The sequence below is a fragment of the Malaclemys terrapin genome, chromosome 6 (genome assembly GCF_027887155.1).
Source record: "Malaclemys terrapin pileata isolate rMalTer1 chromosome 6, rMalTer1.hap1, whole genome shotgun sequence".
In the NCBI taxonomy this organism is placed as follows: Eukaryota; Metazoa; Chordata; order Testudines; family Emydidae; genus Malaclemys; species Malaclemys terrapin.
In genome coordinates this window covers 94108647-94134323 of record NC_071510.1, presented here as the reverse complement: position 1 = coordinate 94134323, position 25677 = coordinate 94108647, and the positions used below count along the sequence as shown (strand labels likewise).

Below are 25677 nucleotides of genomic sequence, written 5' to 3'. Positions count from 1 at the left end.
TAACCTTAATGATGATCTTTTAACAGTTTTTGTGTGTGTAATTTCCTAGGTTTTAAAAAAAGTAGACTGAAAAAACAGTAATTCCATCATGTGGCATCACACTGAAATGCACAAGATTAATCAACAGGGTTGGAACCTTTAGTTCTTCTTTGAGTGCTTGCTCATGTCAATTCCGTTCTAGGTGTGTGCGTGCCCATGTGCACAGTTGTCAGAGACTTTTACCTTAGCGGTATCAGTAGGGTTGGCTGTGGCACCCCCTTGAGTGCTGCACCGCCAACCCTACTTCCTCTCAGTTCCTTCTTACCGCCTGTGATGGTTGGTTGGAGCTCCTTGTCTTGTAGACGCAAGAGCATTTGCGGTTCTTTACAGCCTTTGTTATCTTCTTTGAATATAGTTTGTAGGTACTTAGTTAGCCATTAAGTTAAGTGTTAGGTTAATTGGTAGTTAGAGTCCCAGCTGGGACTTCGCCCCGGAGCAGGGCATACCCCACTCTCCCGGCTTCAAACCATGCTTGTCATGCAACTGGCTGATGCCTATCAGTGCCCCCCACGACAGCTGCTTGAAGTGTTCAGGGGAATCCCGTAGAAAGGACAAGTGTCGAATCCGTAAAAACTTTCGACCTATAACCCAAAAGGAGTGGAATATCTGCTTGAGGGCCCTCCTCCTGGAGGTTGCACTTCATCCTGCATCGGAGCACTCCCACTCGGACCCCACGCTGAGCACTTTGGCATCAGTGCGGAGTGCACCACTGGCAGGGGTTGCGCCGCTCCCCGTACGGTCAGTCCCCATACCACCGGTACTGGCGAGCTTCCTATCAGAGATTGCCGTGGTCCAGGTCACCTTCTCCCAGACAGTCTCCCAGACTTTGGTCCCTGCCTGGGCGGGGGCGCTCCTTGTCACAGCACTCGTCCCCTTCCCCCGGTACCATTCATTGGGCAGGCACCATTCCTGGCCCTCGCCTCACTGGTTGCAGACCATATTCAGTCAGCATACTCAGGCCTCGATGGCTCTGCCCTGGTTGCTGGAAGGGCAGTGGTCCAAGTCGGACTGGGAATTCAACTCTTCACCAGAAAGAGGTGATTCACCACCGTCAGCGACAACATAGCAGCAGGAACTGTGGCCCGCTCAATGGCCCTATTGGAACCCGTGGGGTGTGCCAGTAATGCCGGTCCCGTGTTTCCACCAGCCCTCCCAGCTGCTTCGGAGAGGGAGGAGGAACCTGCTCCTTCACAGGTGGTGTAGTCGTCATCGTCATACCCAGATGCAAAGGCGTAGCGAGCGCCCTCCGTACCCTCCAACCGGAGGGGGCCCCGCAAGGAAGGGGGCCCCTAAAAGTGGCAAAATAAATACCGCATTCCAGTTTCTGTGTTGTAAGGGGCCCCGTGCAAGGAAGGGGGCCCCTAAAAGTGGCAAAATAAATACCACATTCCAGTTTCTGCATTGTAAGGGGCCCCGCCCGGACATATGTTCGGAGATGGCCACCGTTCGGAGGGGGCCACGTTCTTTGTTGCTACGGCCCTGCCCGGATGAAGCAGTGGTGGGTCACTCCCAAACAGGTAGTCTCCCCGATGACTTCAAGTGGCACCGGGCCCTCCTTAAAAGGGTGGCCGCTAACTTGAACCTACAGATTGAGGAGGTCGCGGAGGAGTCCGACCACCTCTTTAACGTTATATCCTTCTCCACCCCGGTCCGGGTCACGCTGCCCGTCCACCCAGGGGTCCTTAAAATTGCCAAATTGCTGTGTAAAACCCCCTCTTCCATTCTGCCGACTTCTAAGAAGATGGAAAAGAAGTATTACATCCCTGCAAAAGGGTTCGAATACCTCTACATGCACCCTCCAGCGGCGTCACTGGTTGTGTCTGCTGTGAATGAAACGGACAGGCAGGGCTATGTTAGTGGCACACCAAAGAACAAAGATGCCAAGAGACTTGATTTATTTGTCAGAAAGATTTATTCAATGGCTAGCCTACAATTCAGGGTGTCTAACCACCAGGCCTTGTTAGGCAGATACAATTTTAAATTGTGGGACTCCTTTAACAAGTTCAAAGAGGCCCTCCCACAAGATCGAGCTCAGGAGTTCGCCGCTTTGGTGGACGAGGGCACAGCAGTGGCGAGGGGAGCCCTCTAAATGGCCTGGGATGCTACTGGCTCAGCGGCCAGGGTGGTCGCCTCCATTGTGGCCATGAGGTGCAGGTCCTGGTTGCAGTCCTCCGGGTTGTCCCAGGAGATGCAGGCCACTATTCAGGACCTCCCATTTGAGGAGGCAGAGCTCTTCTCCGAGCTCACGTTCTCAAGGCTCCATGGCCTTAAAGACTCCCTGGCCTCCCTCTGCTCCTTGGGCCTTCACACTCCCCAACAGGCCAGGAAGCCATTCCGTCCTCTGTCTCCTCTGCCCCCATAGTGTAGGTCCTGGAGAACTCCCCGATTGGGTTTTTACAAGAAAAAGGACCAAGGCAAGGGGTCTAAGCGGTGACACCCATCATCTTCCCACCCGTCTGCTCAGCCTGACCCTCCCAGAAACCAGGGAGGCCAGAAGAAGTCATTTTGAGGGTGCGGTCAGGACTACACCCCAGTCACTTCACTGGATCCATCCTCCCTCTCTTTCCTCGACCGCCTCTGCCCCTTCCAATACATCTGGTCTCGGCTAACCTCGGACCATTGGGTTACACCCTGCAGTTCGTAGCCGACCCTCTGTCTCACCTCCCTCCCCGTCCCTCTGGAAGGTCGTGTTCTTAGTTACAATAACATCTGCCCACCGGGACTCTGAGATTAGGGCGTTCACCTTGGAACCGCCCTATATGGTCTTTTACAAAGACACAGTCCAGCTGAGGCCACACCTGGTTTTCCTGCCCAAGGTGGCCTCTCAGTTTCATACAAGCCAGAACATTTTCTTACCTGTCTTTTTTCCAAAGCTGCATAAGTCAGAGGAGGAGGAGGAGGCGCGTAGGCTGCATTCCTTAGACGTCAGGAGGATGTTAGTCTTCTACATGGAAAGAACCAAGCCATTCTGCAAGTTGACACAATTGTTCGCCATGGTGGCCGACAGGATGAAAGGTCGCCCAGTGTCCACTCAAAGAATTTCTTCTTGGATCACCGCCAGCATTCGCTACTGCTACGATCAGGTGAAGGTGCCACCCCCGGCGATTGTAACCACCCACTTGACCAGGGCACAGGCCTCTTCAGCAGCTTTTCTGGCTCAAGTGCCTATCCAGGACATCTGTAGGGTGGCTACCTGGTCATTCGTCCACACATTCATGTCCCATTACGCACTTACCCAGCAGGCCCGTGACGATGCTGGCTTCAGTAGGGCAGTACTACAAGCCACTAAGCTATCCCACCTCCGAGAATACTGCTTGTGAGTCACTAGAATGGAATTGACATGAGCAAGCACTTGAAGAAAAAATGGTTACCTACCTTTTGTAATGGTTGTTCTTTGAGATGCGTTGCTCATGTCCATTCCATTACCTGCCCTCCTACTCCTCTGTTGGAGTTGCTGGCAAGAAGAAACTGAGAGGGTGTAGTGTCAGTGGCACCTAATATACCGACGCATGAGCGCGGCACTCAAGGGGGCACCACAGCTGACCCTACAGATACCGCTAAGGCAAAAGTCTCTGACAACTGTGCATGTGTGCGTGCACACACCTAGAATGGAATGGACATGAGCAACACCTCTTGAAGAACAACAGTTACGAAAGATAGGTAACTGTTTTATCTATTGCACAGACATCTGTCACTTCAGCTAACTGATAACACACATCAGCAGTAGGTTGTCATCATCTGCATGGACTGGCACTAGAGGGGATGAGTCAAACACTTTGTCACTGGGTTTCACAGATATTTGATGACAGCAGAGAAATGGTGAACTCGGGCATCTTGGGTTCCTTTCCAGACTCTACAGAGAAGTGTGCTCTAGTGGACACAGACCTTCTGTGTGCTCCCTAAGCTTGACCGCTCTTGCCTGGTCACCACCAAACTGTTTCTGTCCCAGTCCCCTCTCTTTCTCAGCCCTGATCCCAATCCTGTGCTCCTTTGCCTAACCAGTCTCAGTCTCCATTCCTCAGGCTTCTCAACACTGTTCCAGTCTCTTTGCTCAGGCAGTCCCAGTCTTCCCTTGAGTCCCATCTGAGTTCCAGTCTACCCCCACTCTCCCAGTCTGTAGCCTTTCCTCCACTCCTGGTTCCGCGTCCAATCTCTCTCCTCTCCCTCCTGGACTTCAATTGTTTTCTCCCTCCCTGTCCCAGTCCCCTCTCTTTCTCAGCCCTGATCCCAATCCTGTGCTCCTTTGCCTAACCAGTCTCAGTCTCCATTCCTCAGGCTTCTCAACACTGTTCCAGTCTCTTTGCTCAGGCAGTCCCAGTCTTCCCTTGAGTCCCATCTGAGTTCCAGTCTACCCCCACTCTCCCAGTCTGTAGCCTTTCCTCCACTCCTGGTTCCGCGTCCAATCTCTCTCCTCTCCCTCCTGGACTTCAATTGTTTTCTCCCTCCCTGTCCCAGTCCCCTCTCTTTCTCAGCCCTGATCCCAATCCTGTGCTCCTTTGCCTAACCAGTCTCAGTCTCCATTCCTCAGGCTTCTCAACACTGTTCCAGTCTCTTTGCTCAGGCAGTCCCAGTCTTCCCTTGAGTCCCATCTGAGTTCCAGTCTACCCCCACTCTCCCAGTCTGTAGCCTTTCCTCCACTCCTGGTTCCGCGTCCAATCTCTCTCCTCTCCCTCCTGGACTTCAATTGTTTTCTCCCTCCCTGACTTCTTTTCTTAGTTTTTTTTGTCCAGCTAGTTCCAGTTGTCCCTCTGCAACCTAGCTCCTTATCAAAATCTGTCTCTCCTTTCACCCGCTCCCCAATTCTCAGTCCTAATCTCTCCGCTCCCCCTACTCTAAAGCATAGGGGCACTAGAGATTGTTAAAGAAAAGGTCTCCAGAAAATTTTTTAACATTACAAAACAATTTATTTTTCCTTAACCTCGTTTCCTGAAATGGCTATGCCATTTTGGCTGAAACTTCCCAAAAAAATTCAGCCTGAGGCAGACACTAGTTATGGAAACTTTTTGCCCAAAGTTTGTCAGAGTTCTAAGTAACAAGCTGAGTAATGTAAAAAGCAACAGAGGGTCCTGTGGCACCTTTAAGACTAACAGAAGTATTGGAGCATAAGCTTTCGTGGGTGATGCCCAGTTCATCAGACGCAAGCTGAATAATGGGAAGTGTCAGGCAACCTTAATAATAGGCAGTGCTACCAGCTCCTCCTATAATATAACTTTAGGTTCCTGAGTTAAAAATATCTAGCCTACATCTATAATGTTGTCTAATCAATTGGGCCTTAATCCTGCAAACACTAAAACGTATGTTACTTTACCCATACAAATAGCTCCATTGAATAAATTAATATATTAATTTGAACTATTCCATTCATAAGTAATGAATGTGCATGAGTGTTTGCAGTATTGGAGCTTTGGTATGTATTTCCCTTAAAAAAGAAGCAGTGACATAATAATGAAAAAATATTGTTGATAATTTCACTGAATAACTCCATTTTAAAATTCGCTGCGTAGAGAATGTGTTTTAGTACCTACAATGTTCAGCTTACTTTTACTGATGCCAGTTCTGCTATGGATTTTTCATTTTTAGTGTATTTGCTTGTACCTTACATTGTTACTTAAAGTACAAAATAACTCTTTTGAATTTGTATAATAAGTGGAGCTTTATTCATTTTTTGTGGGAAATCTCTTCCCTCTGTGTTTGGTACACAAAAGGTGTATCAGCACTCAGAAAATTTAACTTGTGCTAAGTCACAATTAGTTTGTGGACTGATTTAATCATTTTAAAGAGTCTAATGCAGGGGTTGGCAACGTTTGGCATGTGGCTCGCCAGGGTAAGCACCTGGGCCGGGCCAGTTCATTTACCTGATGACGCGGCAGGTTTGGCCGATCGCGGCCCCCGTTGGCCGCGGTTCGCCGTCCCGGGCCAATGGGGGTGGCGAGAAGCGGCGCGGGCGAGCGATGTGCTGGCCGCGGCTTCCCACCGCCCCCATTGGCCCGGGACAGCAAACCGCAGCCAGTGGGGGCCACGATCGGCCGAACCTGCCGCGTGAATAGGTAAATAAACTGGCCCGGCCCGCCAGGGTGCTTACCCTGGCGAGCCACGTCCCAAACGTTGCCCACTCCTGGTCTAATGTTTTATTAGTGATTCAGTACCATCCTCACTCTATCCACAACATTTTCTAGGAATATTTAAGAATATTTTTAAGCACCTATATTTTGAAATGTGTTGTCTTTCTAGAGGTTTTGGTCCCCCCCCCCCATTTATAAAGGACAGTTTTCAAAGGTCTAGTTTGATTTGTGTTTGGTTTTGTTTTTACTGTGCAGTCTGTTTTTTGTCTCACAAAACAAAAAGTGGACCCCTTTGCTGGAGGAAAAAATAATCTAGTGGTTACTTTTTTTTTATTTACAATTAATTCATTGTTTTTTCTCTCATCTATAGGCAGAGTGGATGATTGGAAAACTGAACTGCCCATTCTGTGGGGCCCGTTTGGGAGGCTTTAACTTTGTCAGCAATACAAAATGTTCTTGTGGCCTGTTTGCAAATATACATCTCTGCAAGAGTTGGATTGATTATCAGCCAGCTTGTTCATTTAGATTAGCAAGATCATCAGTAAAACACACGTCACTTTGCAAAGTTCCATCTGGTTCTAATAACAAAATACAGCACAGCGTGACAGGTGGAATTTTGGGACCCAGAAATCAAGGGCTTTCAGACAATGCCAAAAACACAAATGGTACTGGAAGATTAACAGAAGCACTTTGCCTAGAGGTGAGATCAACCAGCTTTGAGATGAACAATAAAAAACTGCACTTCAAAGTGTTTAATAAAAAAAAAAGTCCTTCAGCTTCATGGCCTGTGAATGAGAGATGCACTGTAAAAACTTGTCATAGAAAAACACACAGTTTGGATTTGAATATCAGAGAGAGACATGTCTTGTTGCCTAGTTTGTATGGGGTTTCCAGTAAGGGGCCTATTTACCACAGGCAAAATGAAACACAACCCATTTACCCAAGAAGTAGCTTGCAATTAGAGTCCAGTAGATATAATAATTCCTTTCAGGGCCTGTATAATTCTGATACTGATGAGCTACCAAAAAAGTTTTCAGTTACTTCCTGCAATACATTAACCTGTAGAGAGACAGAATGTGACTGCAATTTTGAAGCTTCTGATCAATGTTCTGGGGATGCCACTGCTGACCAACTGCCTTTCATGATGGACCTCTCTTCATCTGTTAGTGCTGTAGAAGAGGACATTGGACAGCAACACATCACATCTGTTGATCTTCTGCAGCCTGCCAATTTTTCCTTGGTTGCTGTCAATCAAAAGCTAAGCAAAAGAGAGAGAAACAAGTTGAAAAATTTGAGGAAAAAACAAAGAAAACGAGAAAGGTGGCTTCAGAAGCAGGTGAGTGTGTGAAAAATGACCCACAGCTTTGCTTGTACAATTTGGTGTGTCAGTAAGAGAGGAGCTTTAAGAGAGGGTTTTTTTTTTTTAAATGTTGCCTTTTAGTGCATGTGAAAGATTAATAGTACTGTCCACAGCCAGGCATCGTGAAAACAAAAGTTGTGGAACCTTCCTACATACTTGGTTTTTCCAGTTCAGTTTTTTCTCTACTGCAGCAATACTGCTTTTTGACTACAGAACCACATTTTCATGAATGGAGATTGCTAGTCTAGTCAGTTTCTGTCACATTTCTTGTAGTTTTATGATGTAGAAACAAATCTGCAGTAGTATTCTAATACCATAAAACTTACTTGATGTGACCAAAGCAAACTTGAACCCAGTTCTTATAAATTGCAAGCACTGACTCTCAGGATTTTCTGACTACAAAGTTAGCATGACACACTTTTCACAAAAGTAATGACCAGACAGGTAAAATTTGTAAAAGCTGTGTCAGAAGACTTACATTTAACTATTACTTATAAAATGATTATGTATAACAATAGTAACAGATTATTTTCAATATAAGAGATGATAGCCTTTAAGAATTTTTAAAAATTGAAGGGGTCTGATTCTCTGCTCCCTTACAGCTTTTGTGATATTTACCCATATGCAAACGGGGAGTAAAATCCTACCATTGAGATCTGATAACATTTTACATTTGCTTTGCACAGGTGTGAGTGAAAGTCACAATGTGAAAGTCAGTAGAGAATTAGCCCCAAGAAGTTTGTTTTCCTATATAATCTTTACATTCTATTTTTTCATTGAAAATATCTCACTGATGAATAAAGTATCCAGCTACACTAAACTTTCTGATTATTTTTTTTAATTATGTAATAGCAGTGTGACTGTAATTATAGTTTTCTATTTACTGAAACCATAAAAGGAAAGAACAGAATTAAAAGGTGAAACTATTTTTGTTTTACCAGGGATGGTCATGAGAGGTTTTACAAAATGACCAGGAACAGGTATTATAACAAACAACAAAGTTATTGCTAGGTCAGAGAAAATGAAGGAATGAGATTAATTATAATCTACTGTATAATATAAATATTAATAGAATGTCCTCAGTATAAATTTCAGGAAGGATTCTAAAACTTCCAGCAGTAAAATAGCACATGCCTGGTAAGAGGTAAAAATAGGTATTATTCAGGTCAGAGATATAGTATCTACTCAAGAAATCACTGCTGTTTTTATGGGGATATGTAATTTTAACAATGCTAGTAGGGACACCATTCTACTATATTTCAGCTATGGAATGTAAAGCCACTGTAAACCCAGTATTTCAGGAGTTAATAATTGGTTTAAACTTCATAGTGCTTAAATTCGGTACACTATACATACACTATAATTTTACACTCAAAACAAACTATTTGAATAGGCTGTACTCTTTTAGTAGTAGATATCAAAATGTAATATTAATTTTAGTAGTTTCAGATTTTTTTGTGTTGATTTTCTTTTAAGACAATACTATACTCTGGAGTGAAATTCACCTGTTTGCCAGAGGGCCAGCACAAGGCCAAAGCACCACTCAGGCTGTACTCGTGAGGACTTACATGGTATATAGACCTTGCATTAATCCTCTGCACAAAGTGTATTTCACCCTTAATATATATACTATTGTATAGGCATAATTTCATTCCGATTGGATTAGGTCCATGAGTCATTTAGAGCCATTACAATACACTGTAAATGGAGCCACTAGAATACCACAAAAACTCATATTAAAATCAATTAATTGATTTCAGAATTAGTACAGTGGAAAAAATCAGTCTGGATAAATGATTATGCAGGTGCAGCTGCTGTATTTCTAAGTTAAATACAGTGTTCCAACTTGTATCTCTGATTGGCCTTCAGACAAATCACAAGATTTTGCACTGTCCCATGAAACCAATCATAGTGCAGCTGCAATTTTATATTTCTTTCAAGGAGAGAATTCTCATTGCCATTATGTGACATTTTAAAATTTTTGTTTTGGCTTTAAAATACCTCTCTGAAATGAAGAAGGAAAAAAAAAAGCTTTTAAAACTTTGAGTGGGATTTTAAAAGCTAACTGAGGGAATTTGGATGCCCATTTTCTATTAATTTAAATGTAGGTTAGGTATCCAAATCCCTGAGGTAGCTTTGAAAATCTCAGCCTTAATTGCTATTGTGGAAGGAGTCCAAAATGGCAGCTACAAGGACATTTTATGTGTGGAATTTCACAGGTTCCAGAGTGCAAAACCACATAAGACCTACACAGCCACCACACTTTTTAAAAGTATGTTAAGTTTCTCTCTGTAATGTCTCCCCCACCCCACCCCCCCCGCACTTTGAGGGCTTGAAGAACGAGAAATACATTTACAAAATTATCTTTCCTTTTTTAACCCTCACCTCCCCAATTCCTCTCTATTTATATATTTGATGCATCAGAGGATGTTGTTACACATGATAAACCTACTTATTGAATGTTCAAATTCAGAAGAAAGTATTTAGTGATATGTGTAAACAACATGTTTACTTTAACTGAGCAGGTATTGGTCATATGTTGTTATGTTTGTTTTTTACATGGCATTGGTTCTCAATTATAGCCAAAACTTGATTTAGTATTTTAAATTTAATCTTAATATTTTAACATTTTACAGTGTAATACAATGAAAACACCAGTTTTTATTTTTAAAGGATTATCTGTATTATGGAAGCCTGACTGAAACCTAGGTTATCACACCTCTCATCATAGGTGCCGACTCTGGGGTTGGAGCACCCATGGGAAAAAAATAGTGGGTGCTCAGCACTCACTGGCAGCCCCACCGATCAGCCCCTCCCCAGCGCCTCCCACCCACCAGTGATCAGCTATTTAGCAATGTGCAGGAGGGGCTGGAGGGCAGGGCCGGCTTTAAGTTGATTCACCCGATTCCCCGGAATCGGGCCCCGCGCCTATGGGGGCCCCGCTCCGGGGATTTTCGGCGGCATGTCGGTGGCAGGGGGTCCGCTCCGGGGGTCTTCGGCAGCATTTTGGCGGCTGGGGGGCCTTCAGTGCCGCGGAAGCCCCAGAGCGGACCCCCCGCCGCAAAGTGCTGCTGAAGCCCCAGACTGCTGCCGGGTATTGGAATCGAGCCCCGCAGGTCATTAAGCTGGCCCTGCTGGAGGGAAAGGGGGAGGAGCAGGGGCAGGAAGAGGCTGAGCAAGGGTGGGGTGTGCTTGGGGGAGGGGATAGAACAGGGCAGGAAGAGGCGGAGCGGGGGCAGAATAGGGACAGGAAGGGGTGGGGCAGAGCGGGGGTGGGAAGAGGCAGGTAGGGTTGGAGCCTTGGGGGAAGGGGTGGAGTGGGGGTGAGGCCTGGGGCGGAGCAGGGATCGAGCATCCCTGGGGACACCAGAAAGTCGGTGTCTCTGCATCTCATGGTGTGATAGTAGCCACAAAAATGGAAGCAGATTCAGTAAGCAGCAGGATAAATATTAATTGGGAGATTATGTTCAGTATAATCTGGGAAAAAACTAATTTTGTAATGTCCTTGAATAAATTATTTGTTAGTTACCAGATGTAGGCCTTGCTGGAGCCACTGACATGGCTACAAGTATGAACAAAAGTAGACTGTAAACCAAAGTAGGCCTAGTTAGAGTAGTTTTCAGAGTAGCAGCCGTGTTAGTCTGTATCCGCAAAAAGAACAGGAGTACTTGTGGCACCTTAGAGACTAACAAATTTATTTGAGCATAAGCTTTCGTGGGCTACAGCCAACTTCTTTGGATGCATAGAATGGAACATATATTGAGGAGATATATATACACACATACAGAGAGCATGAACAGGTGGGAGTTGTCTTGCCAACTCTGAGAAGCCAATTAAGTAAGAGGAAAAAAAACTTTTGAAGTGATAATCAAGATATCAAACTGTCTGTACTGGGCTAAGAAGTGTGAGAATACTTACATGGGGAGATAGATTCAATGTTTGTAATGGTTCAGCCATTCCCAGTCTCTATTTAAGCCTAAGTTGATTGTATCTAATTTGCATATCAATTCAAGCTCAGCAGTTTCTCGTTGGAGTCTGCTTTTGAAGCTTTTTTGTTGCAAAATTGTCACCCGCAGGTCTGTCATTGAATGACCAGACAGGTTAAAGTGTTCTCCTACTGGTTTTTGAATGTTATGATTCCTGATGTCAGATTTGTGTCCATTAATTCTTTTGCGTAGAGACTGTCTGGTTTGGCCAATGTACATGGCAGAGGGGCATTGCTGGCACATGATGGCATATATCACATTGGTAGATGTGCAGGTGAACAAGCCCCTGATGGCATGGCTGATGTGATTAGGTCCTATGATGATGTCACTTGAATAGATATGTGGGCAGAGTTGGCATTGGGCTTTGTTGCAAGGATAGGTTCCTGGGTCAGTGTTTTTGTTCAGTGATGTGTGGTTGCTGGTGAGTATTTGCTTCAGGTTGGGGGGTTGTCTGTAAGCGAGGACAGGTCTGTCTCCCAAGATCTGTGAGAGTGAGGGATCATCTTTCAGGATAGGTTGTAGATCTTTGATGATGCGCTGGAGAGGTTAGAGTAGTAACAGTAGCTGACCAAGCAAACATATTTCTGAGAGGATGTCGCAAGAATACAAAGACCTCTCGTAAAGATAAGGCTGGGAAGTCAGGATAATGGATGAGGATGTTTTGGTCAAACTATGAGATACATGGTACAAGGATGGTAACTAGTATGGAATGTAATATGTAACTTGTTTGTATCAATGTATAAAAGGAGAGTGGAAGAAGAGGCATCTTTGTATTGGTTAGGGGACATTACGTTTAATGAGCTGATACCTTGTCACATTACATGCATTAGTGTGCTTATAACCAGTGAACCGTGGTACTGATACCGTGCTTTGTTGACAATAAACTTGTCCGAGTCTTCGCCACTGAACCGAGCCTGTGGTCTTTCTGTATGATTAACATCAAAGTCTGCTGAAGCTGCAAGCTGTGCTAATGTGGATAACACTGGAGCTCCAGGAATAGCACAGGAGCTACACAGAGATACAAGAATAACACCAGAAAACAAATTGTTTAGTTTTATATGTACTATAAGGCTAATTTTCTTATTTAAGCTGAAGCACCTTTTATGTGAGTTTAGAAGGAGAGGCCATTTAAAATGAATACTCTAGATACTCAGGATGAAATTCTGACCCCATTGAAGTCAATGGCAAAACTCCAGTTGACTTCAGTGGAGCCAGGATTTTAACCTGAGTACTCTAGTTTTCTTGACAGATACAAGCAATATTCACTTCTGTGTTTTAACATAACAGTTTTGAGAAAGTGATGCCTAGTTTTAGTTTTTAACCTATAATAATAGAGTTTACCAGGTGGGTCTTCATATCTTTGATGTGAATATGAAAGAAGAGTGATGGAATCATTTTGTTTCAGAAAGAGTGGGAATTATTATTGAAATCTGATCACTAACATCGCTGAGGATATTTCTTTTCAGTAGCTTGTCTGTAGATACTGTTATTCCACTGAAATCTCTTATCTCAAAAATGCCTCACTTGAACACCCTCACATTTGGCAAGAATCTTCTACTGCCACAGGTTAAACAATCAAAACTTGAAATGGAAATTGCTATTTTTTTTAGAGATTTTAGAAGGGGACAAGATTGGGCTAAAAAAGGAATGCAAATCTGGTTCTTTAGTTGGAGAAGCTATTACCTATCCATAAGTCTATTTTTTCATTCATTTATAATTAGAATGGATGATATTTTTTGGCTGAAACAAATTTTTTTTTGACATTTTCCAAATGAAACATTTTAATTTGAAATGACTTGACTTTTCTAAATTGACTTTGATTTCATTAAAGTAACTCATTAAAATAACTCAGATAAAAAGAAATGTTTCATTTCAAATTGTAAACAATGTTTCATTCAACCCCAAATGAAATATTTTAGACTTTTGGAATGGCCACCGAACCAAAAATATCTGCACAGCTCTGGCTATAATAACATAGAGAGATTTTAAGGTATATCTGCTGAGTGGGAAAACTAAAAATTAGAGTTCAATCTTAGTTCTGTATTTTCTGACTTCAGAGTGCTTGATTTCTCAACCTTAATGTTGCATTAAGGCTAGTCTTATGTATGGAATATTTAAATGATCATTTATAAATGTGCTTTTCAGGCTCTCTAAGCACACGTGGCAAGGTGTGCAGTCATCACACCCCCATAAGAGTATGGACTCAGAAGTGCAAACCATACTTACAGAAATACATGACCTAGTCCGACGTGTCACAAAAGAAGAAAATCCTTCCTCCTTACCACCAGACCTCTTTCCAAGCCCCCCCCCCCCACACACACTCCTCCAGTTAATCTGCGAACCCGACCCTTCTTCCTAGGCTTCCTTCACTAACCCTACCATGTCACCCCACTTTGTACCATCCTACTTAGGACCAGAGGATGTGGGTAGTGCCACAAGTGGACTTGTGTTTTGAACAATGAATTGTTCTGTGGTGTCTCAGTGCCATGATTTTCAGCTTGCTTGTCACCACATACTTAGCAATCAGATGATAAAAATTCACAAAAATGAAAGTGCATAAGCTTATAGGGGGTTGATTGAAAGAGGTTAGATCAGGAACATCTCACTGCAGTGCTCATTGTGGGAGTCTCTGTGTAGGACTTTTTCCTGATGTGAGGTGAATTTATCCTAATCCTTCTCTATACAAGTGTATTGTGTATTTCATTTTTATTTATTTTTAATTAAACCTTTTCCTCCCACTATCAGCTTGAGAGAGAGAGAGAGGGGATATATTTTCAGACTTTGGACAAATTCATCTGTAAATGCAGAGGTTTATTCTCTGGGTTTAGCCCATTGAAGGCAAGTGAATTTTTCCTGTGGTACACTGTGTCAGTCCCTGTGGAGCCATCCCCACTGCAGCCGCTGGCCCCAGCACCTCGCCCGTCTGATCTGCGCCACACTCAGCCCCCACCTTCCAGTCCATCCTGCCCAGGTGCAGTGTCACTCCTCATTCTGGAGGGGGACACGGGTTGCTGAAGGTGGGGCAAGGCTGGGTAGGCCTCCAGGAGAGAGCCCTGGTGCAGGAGCGAGCCCCACAGCTGTTGTGAGAAGCAGCAGTGCTGGCTGCCCTACTGCCCAGTGTGCCCGCTCAGGTTTAACCCTGTGGCTGCAGGGTCAGACCTGAACGGTGCTGACACCCTTCTTCCCCCTACCCCACCCTGAATACAGGGATTACAATGCCACTCACTCAGTTTTGGTCCTATGACAGAGGGACTGCAGGGCCAAACCTGAGTGGTACGTAATGTGCATACAGCTTGTAGGTACCACCGCCAGCTATTATGGTAAGCCAGACTATATTAATACATTTTGTGTGTTAGAATGAGGTACATGTTACAGTGTTTATAATTGTGTTAAAATTCATCAGCCTTAAATCATAAGTAGTCTGTATAGAGAGTTCTATAAAGGACTGCATAGAATGAGGACTGCATAGAACGAGATGTAATGGCTAAATTGTGTTTTTTAACAGCAGGGGGCACCAAACTTCCTCTAACTACAAAATGATGGAAAACTGTTAACTTCCATCAAAGAACAGCATACAGTATAGTTCAGGAAACAGGTTTGGTACAGTACTGTATATTGTTAGAAAGGTAATAAGAGTACAACAGTTACAGTGTTTATTTCTAACAATCCTACGTTTTAAGAATAACAGTGGTGCTTCTTACTGTTACTATAGTCAAGAATCTGCCAGATTTCTATTATAAGATGTCTTTATTAAGGATCTTGTTATATATGTACTTATACCGAAAGTGTGCCCCGGCCTGAAATTTATGATAAAATGTCTAAAAGAGCTCATCCAGGGAACTGTCTTTTTGCCTTTCTTTAAATTTGATTTTATTTGGTTTTACAATTGTTTAGTTACAGAAAGAATATGTGGTTTGTTTAGAATTTACAGCATCTCATTGGAAAGGGTCATTGAAACTCAGGTCAAGGAAATGTGTTGGGCTCTTGGCTTTAATTTATAACTTGACAACTGATATGTGTTTTTGTATCTCTTCAATAATATATTGAAGCTAAAAAGTGTCTGTCTTATAAAGATACATGTTGATCAATTTTTAAAAGGTTAGTTTTTATTATGCTACTAATGTTAATTTAAACTCAGATTAAACAGGTAGATAAGAAATTATGACAGCTTTTAAAATGCAAACCTTGGCAAGATGGTTTTGTGATTAAGATGCTGGACTGGGACTCAGGATGACAATCTAAAAATTTGGTCATTTTGGATGAACCAGAATCACCTCTTCTGATGGGTATTGAAAGACTCTTGGTATCGGATTCCCGTTTCTTGCTGGTATTGAACCATTCCCTGACACAGACATGCTTTCTGGTGCCCACTCAAATGGGTAGATTCCCTGTCCCAAATTAATGATCATGTGCCCTATCTCTCCCCTGGACTATGATGAGAGAGCTCCTCTGACTGCCAGATTTCTGTTCAGGATTCACTCAATTACCAATCCAGAGCTGCCTCTCCCAACACCTTCTCCATAAAGGAATCCTCAAGGCACAGGCCACCCCTTGCTCCTCCTGGTCTGAGCATTCATGGGTGCCCCCTTCCTTCCCATGTGAACCTCCCCACTGATCATTCTGGGTTGCATAGGCTATCTGTAGGGAACAGTTCTCCTGAGCTCCTAGCTACACTCATAAAGAGCATCAGAGGCAACAGATCTCTCCCATCCAGATCTCTCCCATTGGTCATCTCCTCAAAAGGAGTCTTTTGAGGATCAGTGGATAGATGTAGCTTTTTATCAGCCCCTGCCACTAATGTCTCTTTCTCCTCACCTGATGATGCAGTGATGCCACCATCCCACTCAGACATGCATGATTTTAAGCAATCTTGGGGTCTCATGATATTGCAGATTCTCTCCAGATCCTGTTGGAAGAGATTAATGAGTTTCAGCATAAACTGATTAACATCCTTCGTACTGCCTCCATTGGTAAGATAACTCTGCCTACAAACAAGGTTCTGCTTGAACTTGCAAAGACAGTTTGACAGAGTCCAACTACCATACCCTCTACTGCAAGAGAGCTGATAAAAACTGCTGTGTTCCCCTTAATGGATCAGAGTCCCTGTATTCAACCTCATGCTCTTAGGTAGTTAATGCAGTCAATGAATGTAATGAGCAACACCACTTTAAGATTCACCTCTCATGATAAGGACCAAAAGAGGTTAGATTTGTTTGGCCATAAAAGTAATTATTCTGCTTCACTACAATTTAGAATCACCAAGTAACAACTCCTGATGACAAAATACAACTACACCAACTATGGGAAGTTCAGTGCCTTTATTGACCCATCTGCCACAAGAACAACGAGAGCAATTTCAGGCTATCGTCAATGCAGGCCAGTTGTTAGTGAGGGCATCTCTTCCAGCATCCCTGGAAGCAGCTTACATTGCAGCATGCTCAGTATCAACAGCAATTGTTATGTGCTGTTTCTTGACATCAGTCACTGCGGATCCTGAGAGAGTCCACAATACTGTTGGGGATCTCTCCTTTGACAAATCCAAACTATTCAATGAATCCACTGATGAGTCCTTGCACTCTTAAAAAAGATTCCAGGACTTCCCTCCAATCTCTTGGAATTTGCATGCCTGCAATTAAGAGTAAATTTAGCAAGTGACAAACAGCACAGATGTCTCACCCCATTCACTTCCCAGTTGCCATGACCAACATGTCTTGGGCCAGGGCCCATAGGGTTCATGGGAGCAGCCACACTCCAACCCTCCACCTGGCAGCCTACTGACAATTGCTTACCTGGGACCTACAAAGCCCAGCCCCAGGGTGAGGTCTGCCCTTGATATCCAATTGACAGAGTCCCAGAGCAGCAGATTGGCCGCTGGCTATACTTAAGCCAGCAGCAAAAACAGGAAGCTGTCCAGACAACTGGGATCCACCCTGCTCTGGACTGTGCTTTGTGCATCCAGCTCCTGCAGCTTCATTTCCTGGCATCCCGACTAACCATGAATCCTGGCATATGACTTGTGGTTCTGATCTCCAGTTTCTCCTACTTCAGACCTCCCGGTATCCTGATCAAGCCGGTTCTTGACTGCCGTCTCATGATTCTGGACTCTGGCTATGACTACTAGGTCTGGCCACCCGCAACTGCAACCCAGTGACAGCTTTTTAGGACCACAGTAACTCTGCAGGGCTGAGCCTGGTGTAAGAAGGACGGACCCAGCAGCACCACTGTGGCCATCAGAAACTTCAGACTCCCAAATGGGCCCTCCGCCTCCAGGTGGATAATCAAGCACTGCAGGCCCAAGTTATGCAGCTGACCTCGGACAACCAGCAGCTGGAGGAGAAAATGAGGCAGTTCAGTGTTGAGAATACTGTGCTGCAAACACAGCCTGCAGCATCTTGCCCAAATAGTTCAAAGGAAACTGCGAGCAGTTCTGGGTTTCATGAACCAATGCCACTTTCTGTTTCTCATGTGTCCCCAAAGTGGCCTTGGTAATCAGCCTGCCTACAGGAGATGCATTCAACTGGGCCTCCTTCTTGCTGGAAGGCCGTAGCTCAGCACTGTTGAACTGTGATGGCTTTCTTCAGTCAGAGTCAGCCATCTTCGATGACCCGCACCGAGCTTGAATGGCCAAGGCTGCCCTAAGGGGACTCCAGCAGGGGCAAGCCACAGTGGCCTCCTGCCGCATGCCTCTGCTGCCTCACAGCAGATACAGAGTGGAACCAAGAAGTGCAGGTGTACCTGTTCGGATGGGACTTTCAGGAAGAAATCAAAGATGAACTGGCCTGCATAGAGAGTCCTACAGGCCTAGACACCTTTGTGGACCTTACCATCCGCATAGATAATCAGATGCAAAAATAAAGGGAGTTAGCCAGGAGCACTTTCAAAATCAAGTGCTCCCCCTTTGGACTCCCCACCACCCCCAGCAACAAAAGTTTTAGCAGTTGTAGCTGTTCAACAACGTCAATGGAGAATAGTTGTCTTCCCCCGTCTTGATGATTGATTTCTTAAGGCCCCCTTTTACAGCAAAGTTCACATTGCAGTGAGAAAGGCCATAACTCTATTCGACATGCTGGGACTTCAACTTAACAGAAAAAAGTCCACTTTGCACCAGTCCAATGTATAGTTTATCGGAGCTGTCACAGACTCCACAATATTCAGGGCTTACTTACCAATGGACTGGTTTATAACACTAACAGACCTCATTTCTCAGGTTGAAATGAGTCCTCAGACAACAGCCAGAATGTATTTGCCACTCCTGGGCCATCTGGCACTTTGACAGTACACACCAGGCTACACCTTCATCTCTTGCAGGTTTGGCTGAGGACTGTTTACACCCCCAGTAAATACCGTCATGGCAAATTAGTATTGATTCTACAGAAGGATCTACGTTCCCTCAATTGGTGAAAGAACCCAGTCAAAGTATGTTCCAGACTTCCCTTCAGTCCCCCATCTCCCTCTGTGACAAATGACTGATGTGTCTCTTGTTGGATGGGGAGCTCATCATCACAGTCAAATTGTCTACTCAATAATCCATTCCTCACATCAATTTACTGGAACTCAGAGCAGTCAGATAGATTTGCAAACACTTCCTACCTGTGATCAAAGGCTGATCTGTAAGAATATTGACAGACAACAGAGCCCCCATATACTATATAAATTGCCAGGGAAGAGCAAGATCAGTTTTTTGCTCAACATTAGAAAATAATCAACTGGAAAGATGTACCCGCAAAAGTGGAAGAGGTTCCATCACTGGTGTTTTGAACAGCACCTTCTGAATTTGAAGAACTCTGGGCTGTCTCTGAGTTCTGTTAGGGTTCATCCAGCAGCAATTACAGCTTTCTACTCCATAGTCAAAGGGCTCTGTCTTCGTGCACCCTACCACCTCTCAATTTATTAAAGGATTATCAAACCCTTTCCCCCATGCTAGACAGCCTTAGTCTGGCATGGGGTTTAAATTTGGTCCTTAATTCCCTGATGAGGCCTCCCTTCAAACCACTGGCTAAGTGTATCCCCTTCTACACCTCTCCATGAAAATTGCATTCTTAGAGTCTATTACCTCTGCTAGGAGACTTGGAGAATCAGGAGCTTTAATGGCTGACCCTCCCTACACCACCTTTTATAATGAAAAGGTATCTTTCTGGACATAGCCCCGCTTTTTACCTACGGTCACCTCAGACTTCCACATTAACCAGGTCACTAAGCTTCCAGTTTGTACCAGAAACATCTCCAAATTAGAGAGGAAGCTGCTTGTCATACCCTAGATGTCAGAAGAGTTTTAGCCTTTTATTTAGAAAGGACGCAACCTTTTAGGGCCTCCCCCAGACTCCCCCAGACTGTTCGTCTCTTTCACATATAGAGTTAGAGGGTAGCATTCTGGTATATTTTATACACTCTTGTTTAAAAGTCAAACATGGACCCGGGAAAATTCCTTTTTTCAAACATTGTTTGGAATTAGGTCATGATATAAAATTTGGCAAAATGTTTACATACCACACTTCTAATCTTATGAGGGGCTGAGCATCCTCAACTCCTATTGAAGTAAATAGGAGTTGGGCACTTGGCATTTCATTGGAGTGGGCTTCAAAAGAAACAGCTTGATTTTAAACAAGGACTTGCTAAACTTTAAGAGCACACATTTTTGATCAGTAATAGTTTTCTTTTTGGCTCTGGGAGTAGTTCTTTTTTTCTGTGACCCTTTTTAATTTAGGAGGCACTGCATGCTTCTTGCATATAGAACAGAGTTGTTATAAGTGGAGAAAAGCGCTCAACAGATGGTAAAAAGAAAATCTGCAATACTAAATGAATTTTGTAGAAAGAGTTTTTGCAGAAGGCCTTATAATTTGATTGTGTGCCAACAAATGAATGTGACTGTTCTCAGTAGTATATCATTTATGAGAAATCATTTTGAATAATTTTTCATTGTTTTGAGGCTTGGTTTTCAGATCTGGGCTCTGTTTTTGTAGGCATAATTTTATACACTCAATTCTTGCATACTTTCTCCAAGCAAGTCACTGCAGATGCACAAGTGTGCGTGCATAACAAAATTCCATCCACAAAAATGGAGGCATGGCTTGAAATCCATGAGGTAACGGGAACATATCAGTACTGAGATAATGTGTCTTTGAATATATGCATGTGTAGCTTCTTTGTATCTCTTGCTTTTTTGTTTTTTTGTTTTTTTGATGCGATGATTTTGAAGTTAAACTGCATTATTCTCCAGAGTTACTGTTTCAAATACTGGGCCAAATGAACCCCTGGTGTAATTCCAATGATAGGCTTTGTTTTATTTCTTATGTATATATTTTCAGTAGTTGTGCAGGTGTCTCGCCATTAGAGCAGGAGCTCTGAGAGGTATTTTGTGTAGTGTATGCTCACCTTTTGGGGGGGTTGCATTGTATGCTCCTCTTTGTGGCAGGCCACATTTGCTGTCTGCAATGGCCCTGTTTCCTTGCTGACCCTTTCTGGGATAGTTTAGCATTGCTAATTCGCTGCTGCTCTTGTCATCAGAATAGCAGAAATACTGCAATTGTGCTCAGCACTGCACAGGTTGGGTGGAAGACTCCATCATCTGCCACCTTTCCCATCATTGCAGAGCCTGAGAACTTGCTGGACATAAATGAGGCAAGGAAGAAATTAAGATTTTTTGGGGCCTGACCAAAGTTCTTTCATATTAGCATATATTTCATTGATGGCAGTCAGCTTTGAAGTCAGGCAGTTTATGAGTGACATATTTGCTGACCCATCGCTGTGTGTCCAAAATAGTGTTGATGAAGAGTTTAAGGTAGTGGCTCTCAACATTTCCAGACTACTGTACCCCTTTCAGGAGTCTGATTGTCTTGTGTACCCCAAGTTTCACCTCATTTAAAAACTACTTGCTTACAAACTTAGATATAAAAATACAAAAGTGTCACAGTACACTATTACTGACAAATTGCTTACTTTCTCATTTTTACCATATAAACCTCTACCCCGATATAACGCGACCCGATATAACACGAATTTGGATATAACGCAGTAAAGCAGCGGCTCCAGGGGGGCGGGGCTGCACGCTCCGGCGGATCAAAGCAAGTTCAGTATAACGCGGTTTCACCTATAACGCGGTAAGATTTTTTGGCTCCCGAGGACAGCGTTATATCGGGGTAGAGGTATAATTATAAAATAAATCAATTGGAATATAAATATTATACTTACACATCAGTGTATCGTTTATAGAGCAGTATAAACAAGTCATTGTATGAAATTTTAGGTTGTACTGATTTTGCTAGTGTTTTTTATGTAGCCTGTTGTAAAACTAGGCAAACATCTAGATGAGTTGATGTACCCCCTGGGTATTTTATGTTTTTAAGCAGCAAATAAGCAACTAATGTATTTTAGAGTTTTAATACTTTTTAGTAACATGGTAGGTACTGAATAAATGTAATGGAGGCCTTCAGAGCTAAAATCTGGACTGCATAGGAGTGTAATAGAGAGCAGGAACTCAGTAGCAATACTGCATGAACATGAAGGAAGTCCTTAGAAAATTTGTTGAGATCTTTAATTGTTGGAGTGGCCAAGAGATACCTTTCTCCCTAGTGAAAAACAATTTTGTTTTTTGTTTGAGAGAGCCAAGTTGAGCTTAGAATGGCCACACCGCACATTCAGTGGGGTGGGGAACGTTATCTGGCTTGCCAGGGAAATGGGTATACCTCCTAAAGGGGTAGAGAAGCACAGAGGTTGCTGCACACACTGCGAGTCAGTGTGGGGATGCTCACTCATCCCCCAGGTGACCAGAAGAGAGGGGAGATTATATAGGTGCAAGCTGGGCGGGAGAAGCCCTCTTTCACCCAGACCAAGTGGAGCAGCAGTATGGATTGGTCCTGCTTTGAGCAGGGGATTGGACTAGATGACCTCCTGAGGTCCCTTCCAACCCTGATATTCTATGATTCTATGGAGTAGCAAGGACTCTGGCTCTGCAGTGTGCATGGTGCCGCGTGGGAATAGGACATTGAGAGTGGGGAAAGGGGATGGAATTCCCCCCCTCCAGACCACAGAGGGCGAAGCGGGTGGGAACAGCAGGGAAGATGAGTCAGTTAGTGAAAGAGCTCAGAGCTGTATCAAATCAGCGGGGAGGGGGAAAGGACCCCAACCCACCCATGGCTGCTGTAGCAGGCAGGCTGTGGGAGTAGGTGAGAGGGATTGGGTTTCAGGCTTTGCTTCAAGCCAGAGCAGGTAGGCAAGAGCGAGGGGTACAATGACTTCCCCCTTCCAGCTAGGCATAGCAGGAGTGCTAGAATAGGGAGGGGAGGGATTTTCAAACCCAGCACAGGATGACCGGAGTGGGGCTAGAGAGGCCATGGGGGGACCAGGCGGTGGGATCCTCACCACTTGGGCTGGACTGGGGTTGGAGGATCTCAGGCTGGTCTGTCGGTTAATCAAAGGGAGTCTCCTTCAGGAGAAACAAACACCCCTGTGGGTGAGCTGACTGTGTTTGCAGGTGGGACAGGCACCAGAGAATTGATTCAGGTGGTCCAGGCAGTTGCTTTTCAGATTGTTTCCACAGCACTGCAGGGCTTGCAGGGTGTAGTGGGTTGCTCAAGAGCCAGGACATTTGGTTCAACAAATTGCAGGAGAGGAGGGTGCTACGGCTGGCAGAGGCAAGTGTGATTAGCACCAGATAGAGCTTGCTGGGGCAGGGTGTGCAGGTGAGCCCTTGCCACCCAATGCGGCAATGGGTGTCTGTAGGGGGGACCTCGGTGGGGTTCAGGGATCTGGCTCACTTTTCCGCTTGGGGGACTTACATGGGGAAGGGGAGGTTGGACCTAGCAGGGAAATAAATAGACCTGGGGGAGGATCGGGAATCCTTGGTGCTGTATCAGAGATGTCTGGGGTACACACACCTTTTGTAGATCCTAATGGTATTACACAGCTGCTGCAAACTAACCTGCAGTTATTTCAGCAGCTGGGAGCACACATGGGTGTGGGATTGGGAAGGGGTAGTAATGGAAGCCCAGCATGGTCCTGAGTTTGGGAAACAGGCGATAGGTGGCGTTGACCCCTTGCCAGGGGATGGGAGCCCCTAAAGGTGGGAGTTTTCTGGGCATCTTTCGAATCACACATTAACAGAGACTGTAAATTTGTGCAATAGAATTGCTGCCCCAAGGGTTGCAGGGGGCGGGGGGGGGGGGGCTGTGTGTGATATCAATTATGCTTTTTGACTGCTGCCAGTGCATCCATCAGACTTCAATCTTTTGGGTTTCTCTTTTAAGGAACAATTTTTATTTTCCTAAAGCTATGCCCCCCATGGGATGTGCAATATCCTGTTTGGCATTAGAAAAATATAGTACATTGCTACACTGAACAAAAAATGGTCTAAAATGTACTATTTGCTGTACATTTTTTAGACTATATTTTGTTCACAAGCAGGACAAAGTTGGACAAGTATGTTAATCTGTTGGACACCTTTCAGGCCTTTGCTAAAAAATTGGGGGGTATTCCTATCAGAGTTAAAACCAGAGGGACCTTCCACTACACTGACCTACCTGTGAAACGAGTTAGATAAAGGCTGCCAGATTGCGGCTCCCTCAGGATAAGCTTCAGGAGCTACTGAGCTTGCTTAGGAGAGGTATAGGGGGCCCAGAAAGTTACACTTGGTGAGCCGCAATCTATTAATGCGCACCTTAACTTTGCCTGCCGGGTGGTGGCCCAGAGCAGACATTCTGTGCCTGGCTGGCAGTGGCCACTACAGGCATAGCAAGACCTCACCGTTTTATGAGAATTACTAGAGAGAGGAAAGGATTTGGAGGTGTGAAAACAGTTTCTGAGCCATTTTAATGGTGTGTTGTTATGGAGAGAGGAATGGTTACTGGAGGTTGATTTAAAATCAGCTTGGGTGCTTTGGGAGCTATGCGTTTTGGGGTATTTTACCAAGGCAGTTGGTGTACCCAGCAATGGCCCTCCACCTGAATGCAAAAAGAGATAGTGCAGGGCATAATGTTTCTGGAATTTTTTCCCATTTTGGTTGCAGTGGTTACTTGGGGGAACAGAGTTTGCTAATAAAGAGTGTGTTTCTGGTGTGACAACATGGTGGTGGTATGTTGTTAATCGTCAGTCCTCCAGATCACACAGGGGCATGAGGTTGGTAAGGGCTACAGTGTTTCAGCCTTAATATCTGTTCTTCTTCCAAGGATGTGCTTGAGGTTGATAAGAGCATAGCAGACGCATTGATTCGTTTGCAGATGGACAGATTTCGGGAGGTGGCACCAGGAGCCAGCAAGGAATCTGAGTGGATGCTGCTAGCACTATGTAACCTTGGCATATGATCGTCATCAGTGTAGCAGTGTTAGTGCAGAGGTTGGTGACTCTGCAAGTCTTGCAGCACTATGAGAGAAGTTTTAATAATTTTGTGCAATTTCAGGATCTGGAAGCCTGGTCACCTATGTGGCCTCTGTGTGGCCCGTTACAGAGGAACATGTGCTCCAGTACATAGTTAAGAATGCCAGTCTTTGGGTTGCCAACGACACCATCTCCAGTTTCCTATCAACCCTTATGTTTGTCAGCAGACTGAACAGTTACCAAGATCCTTTCAGCAGTTTCTTAGTTTGAAGGTTTCTAGTGGGGTGGTCACAAAGCACTGGCGCCAGGAAGGATACATGTCGTCCCATCATAGTTGATATGCTTAGGGATCTGTGTTGATCCTGGAGAACGTAAGTTGTTGTGGACAGGAGGTGGTGGTGTTCATGGTAGCATTTCTGGACTAGCATGTTTTAGAGCTTTTAGGATCAACGAGTTAGTACCTGGGTCCTATAGGGATTCTTCTGGAAGGGCCTTGGAAGGAGAGAGAGACACTGGGAGGGGCAAACAGTTATATTAAACTTGCAGAAGTCAAATACAGATCAAGGGGGCCAGGGTGAATCCATTATCTTACAGGCAGGGTGGTGAACCCTGTGGAGACTTTGAGGGCATACGTGGCAATAAGACTGGGAAGGGATGGGCCCCTCTTTATGCTAGGGTTACCATTCGTCCGGATTTACCCGGACATGTCCTCCTTTTTGTGCTAAAAATAGCGTCCGGGGGGAATTTGTAAATCACTCAAAATGTCCGGGATTTCCCCCCTCCCCGGCAGAGCAGAGCGAGCGGCTGGGAGGGCTGCAGGAAAGTCACGGGCTGGACTCCGGAGCAGCTGTAGAAGAGCTCCTCCTCCCTCCCCCCCCTCCCTCCCTGCATTCTGAGCCGGCAGCTCCTCCTTCCCTGCAGC

General features: G+C 44.7%; 1 protein-coding gene across 6 annotated transcripts in view; it reads left to right on the top strand.

Moving 5' to 3' along the window:
• The window catches only part of RNF180 (ring finger protein 180), a 120893-nt gene that overhangs the window by 12836 nt on the left and 82380 nt on the right, over positions 1 to 25677 (top strand). For all 6 annotated transcript variants that reach the window (XR_008445525.1, XM_054033016.1, XM_054033015.1 and 3 more), the window contains one exon: positions 6472 to 7437. Coding sequence is in view for 5 of the 6 variants with exons in the window: in XM_054033016.1 (XP_053888991.1) it covers positions 6472 to 7437 (966 nt within the window). In the remaining variant the exon portion in view is untranslated. The remainder of the gene's footprint in view (positions 1 to 6471; positions 7438 to 25677) is intronic.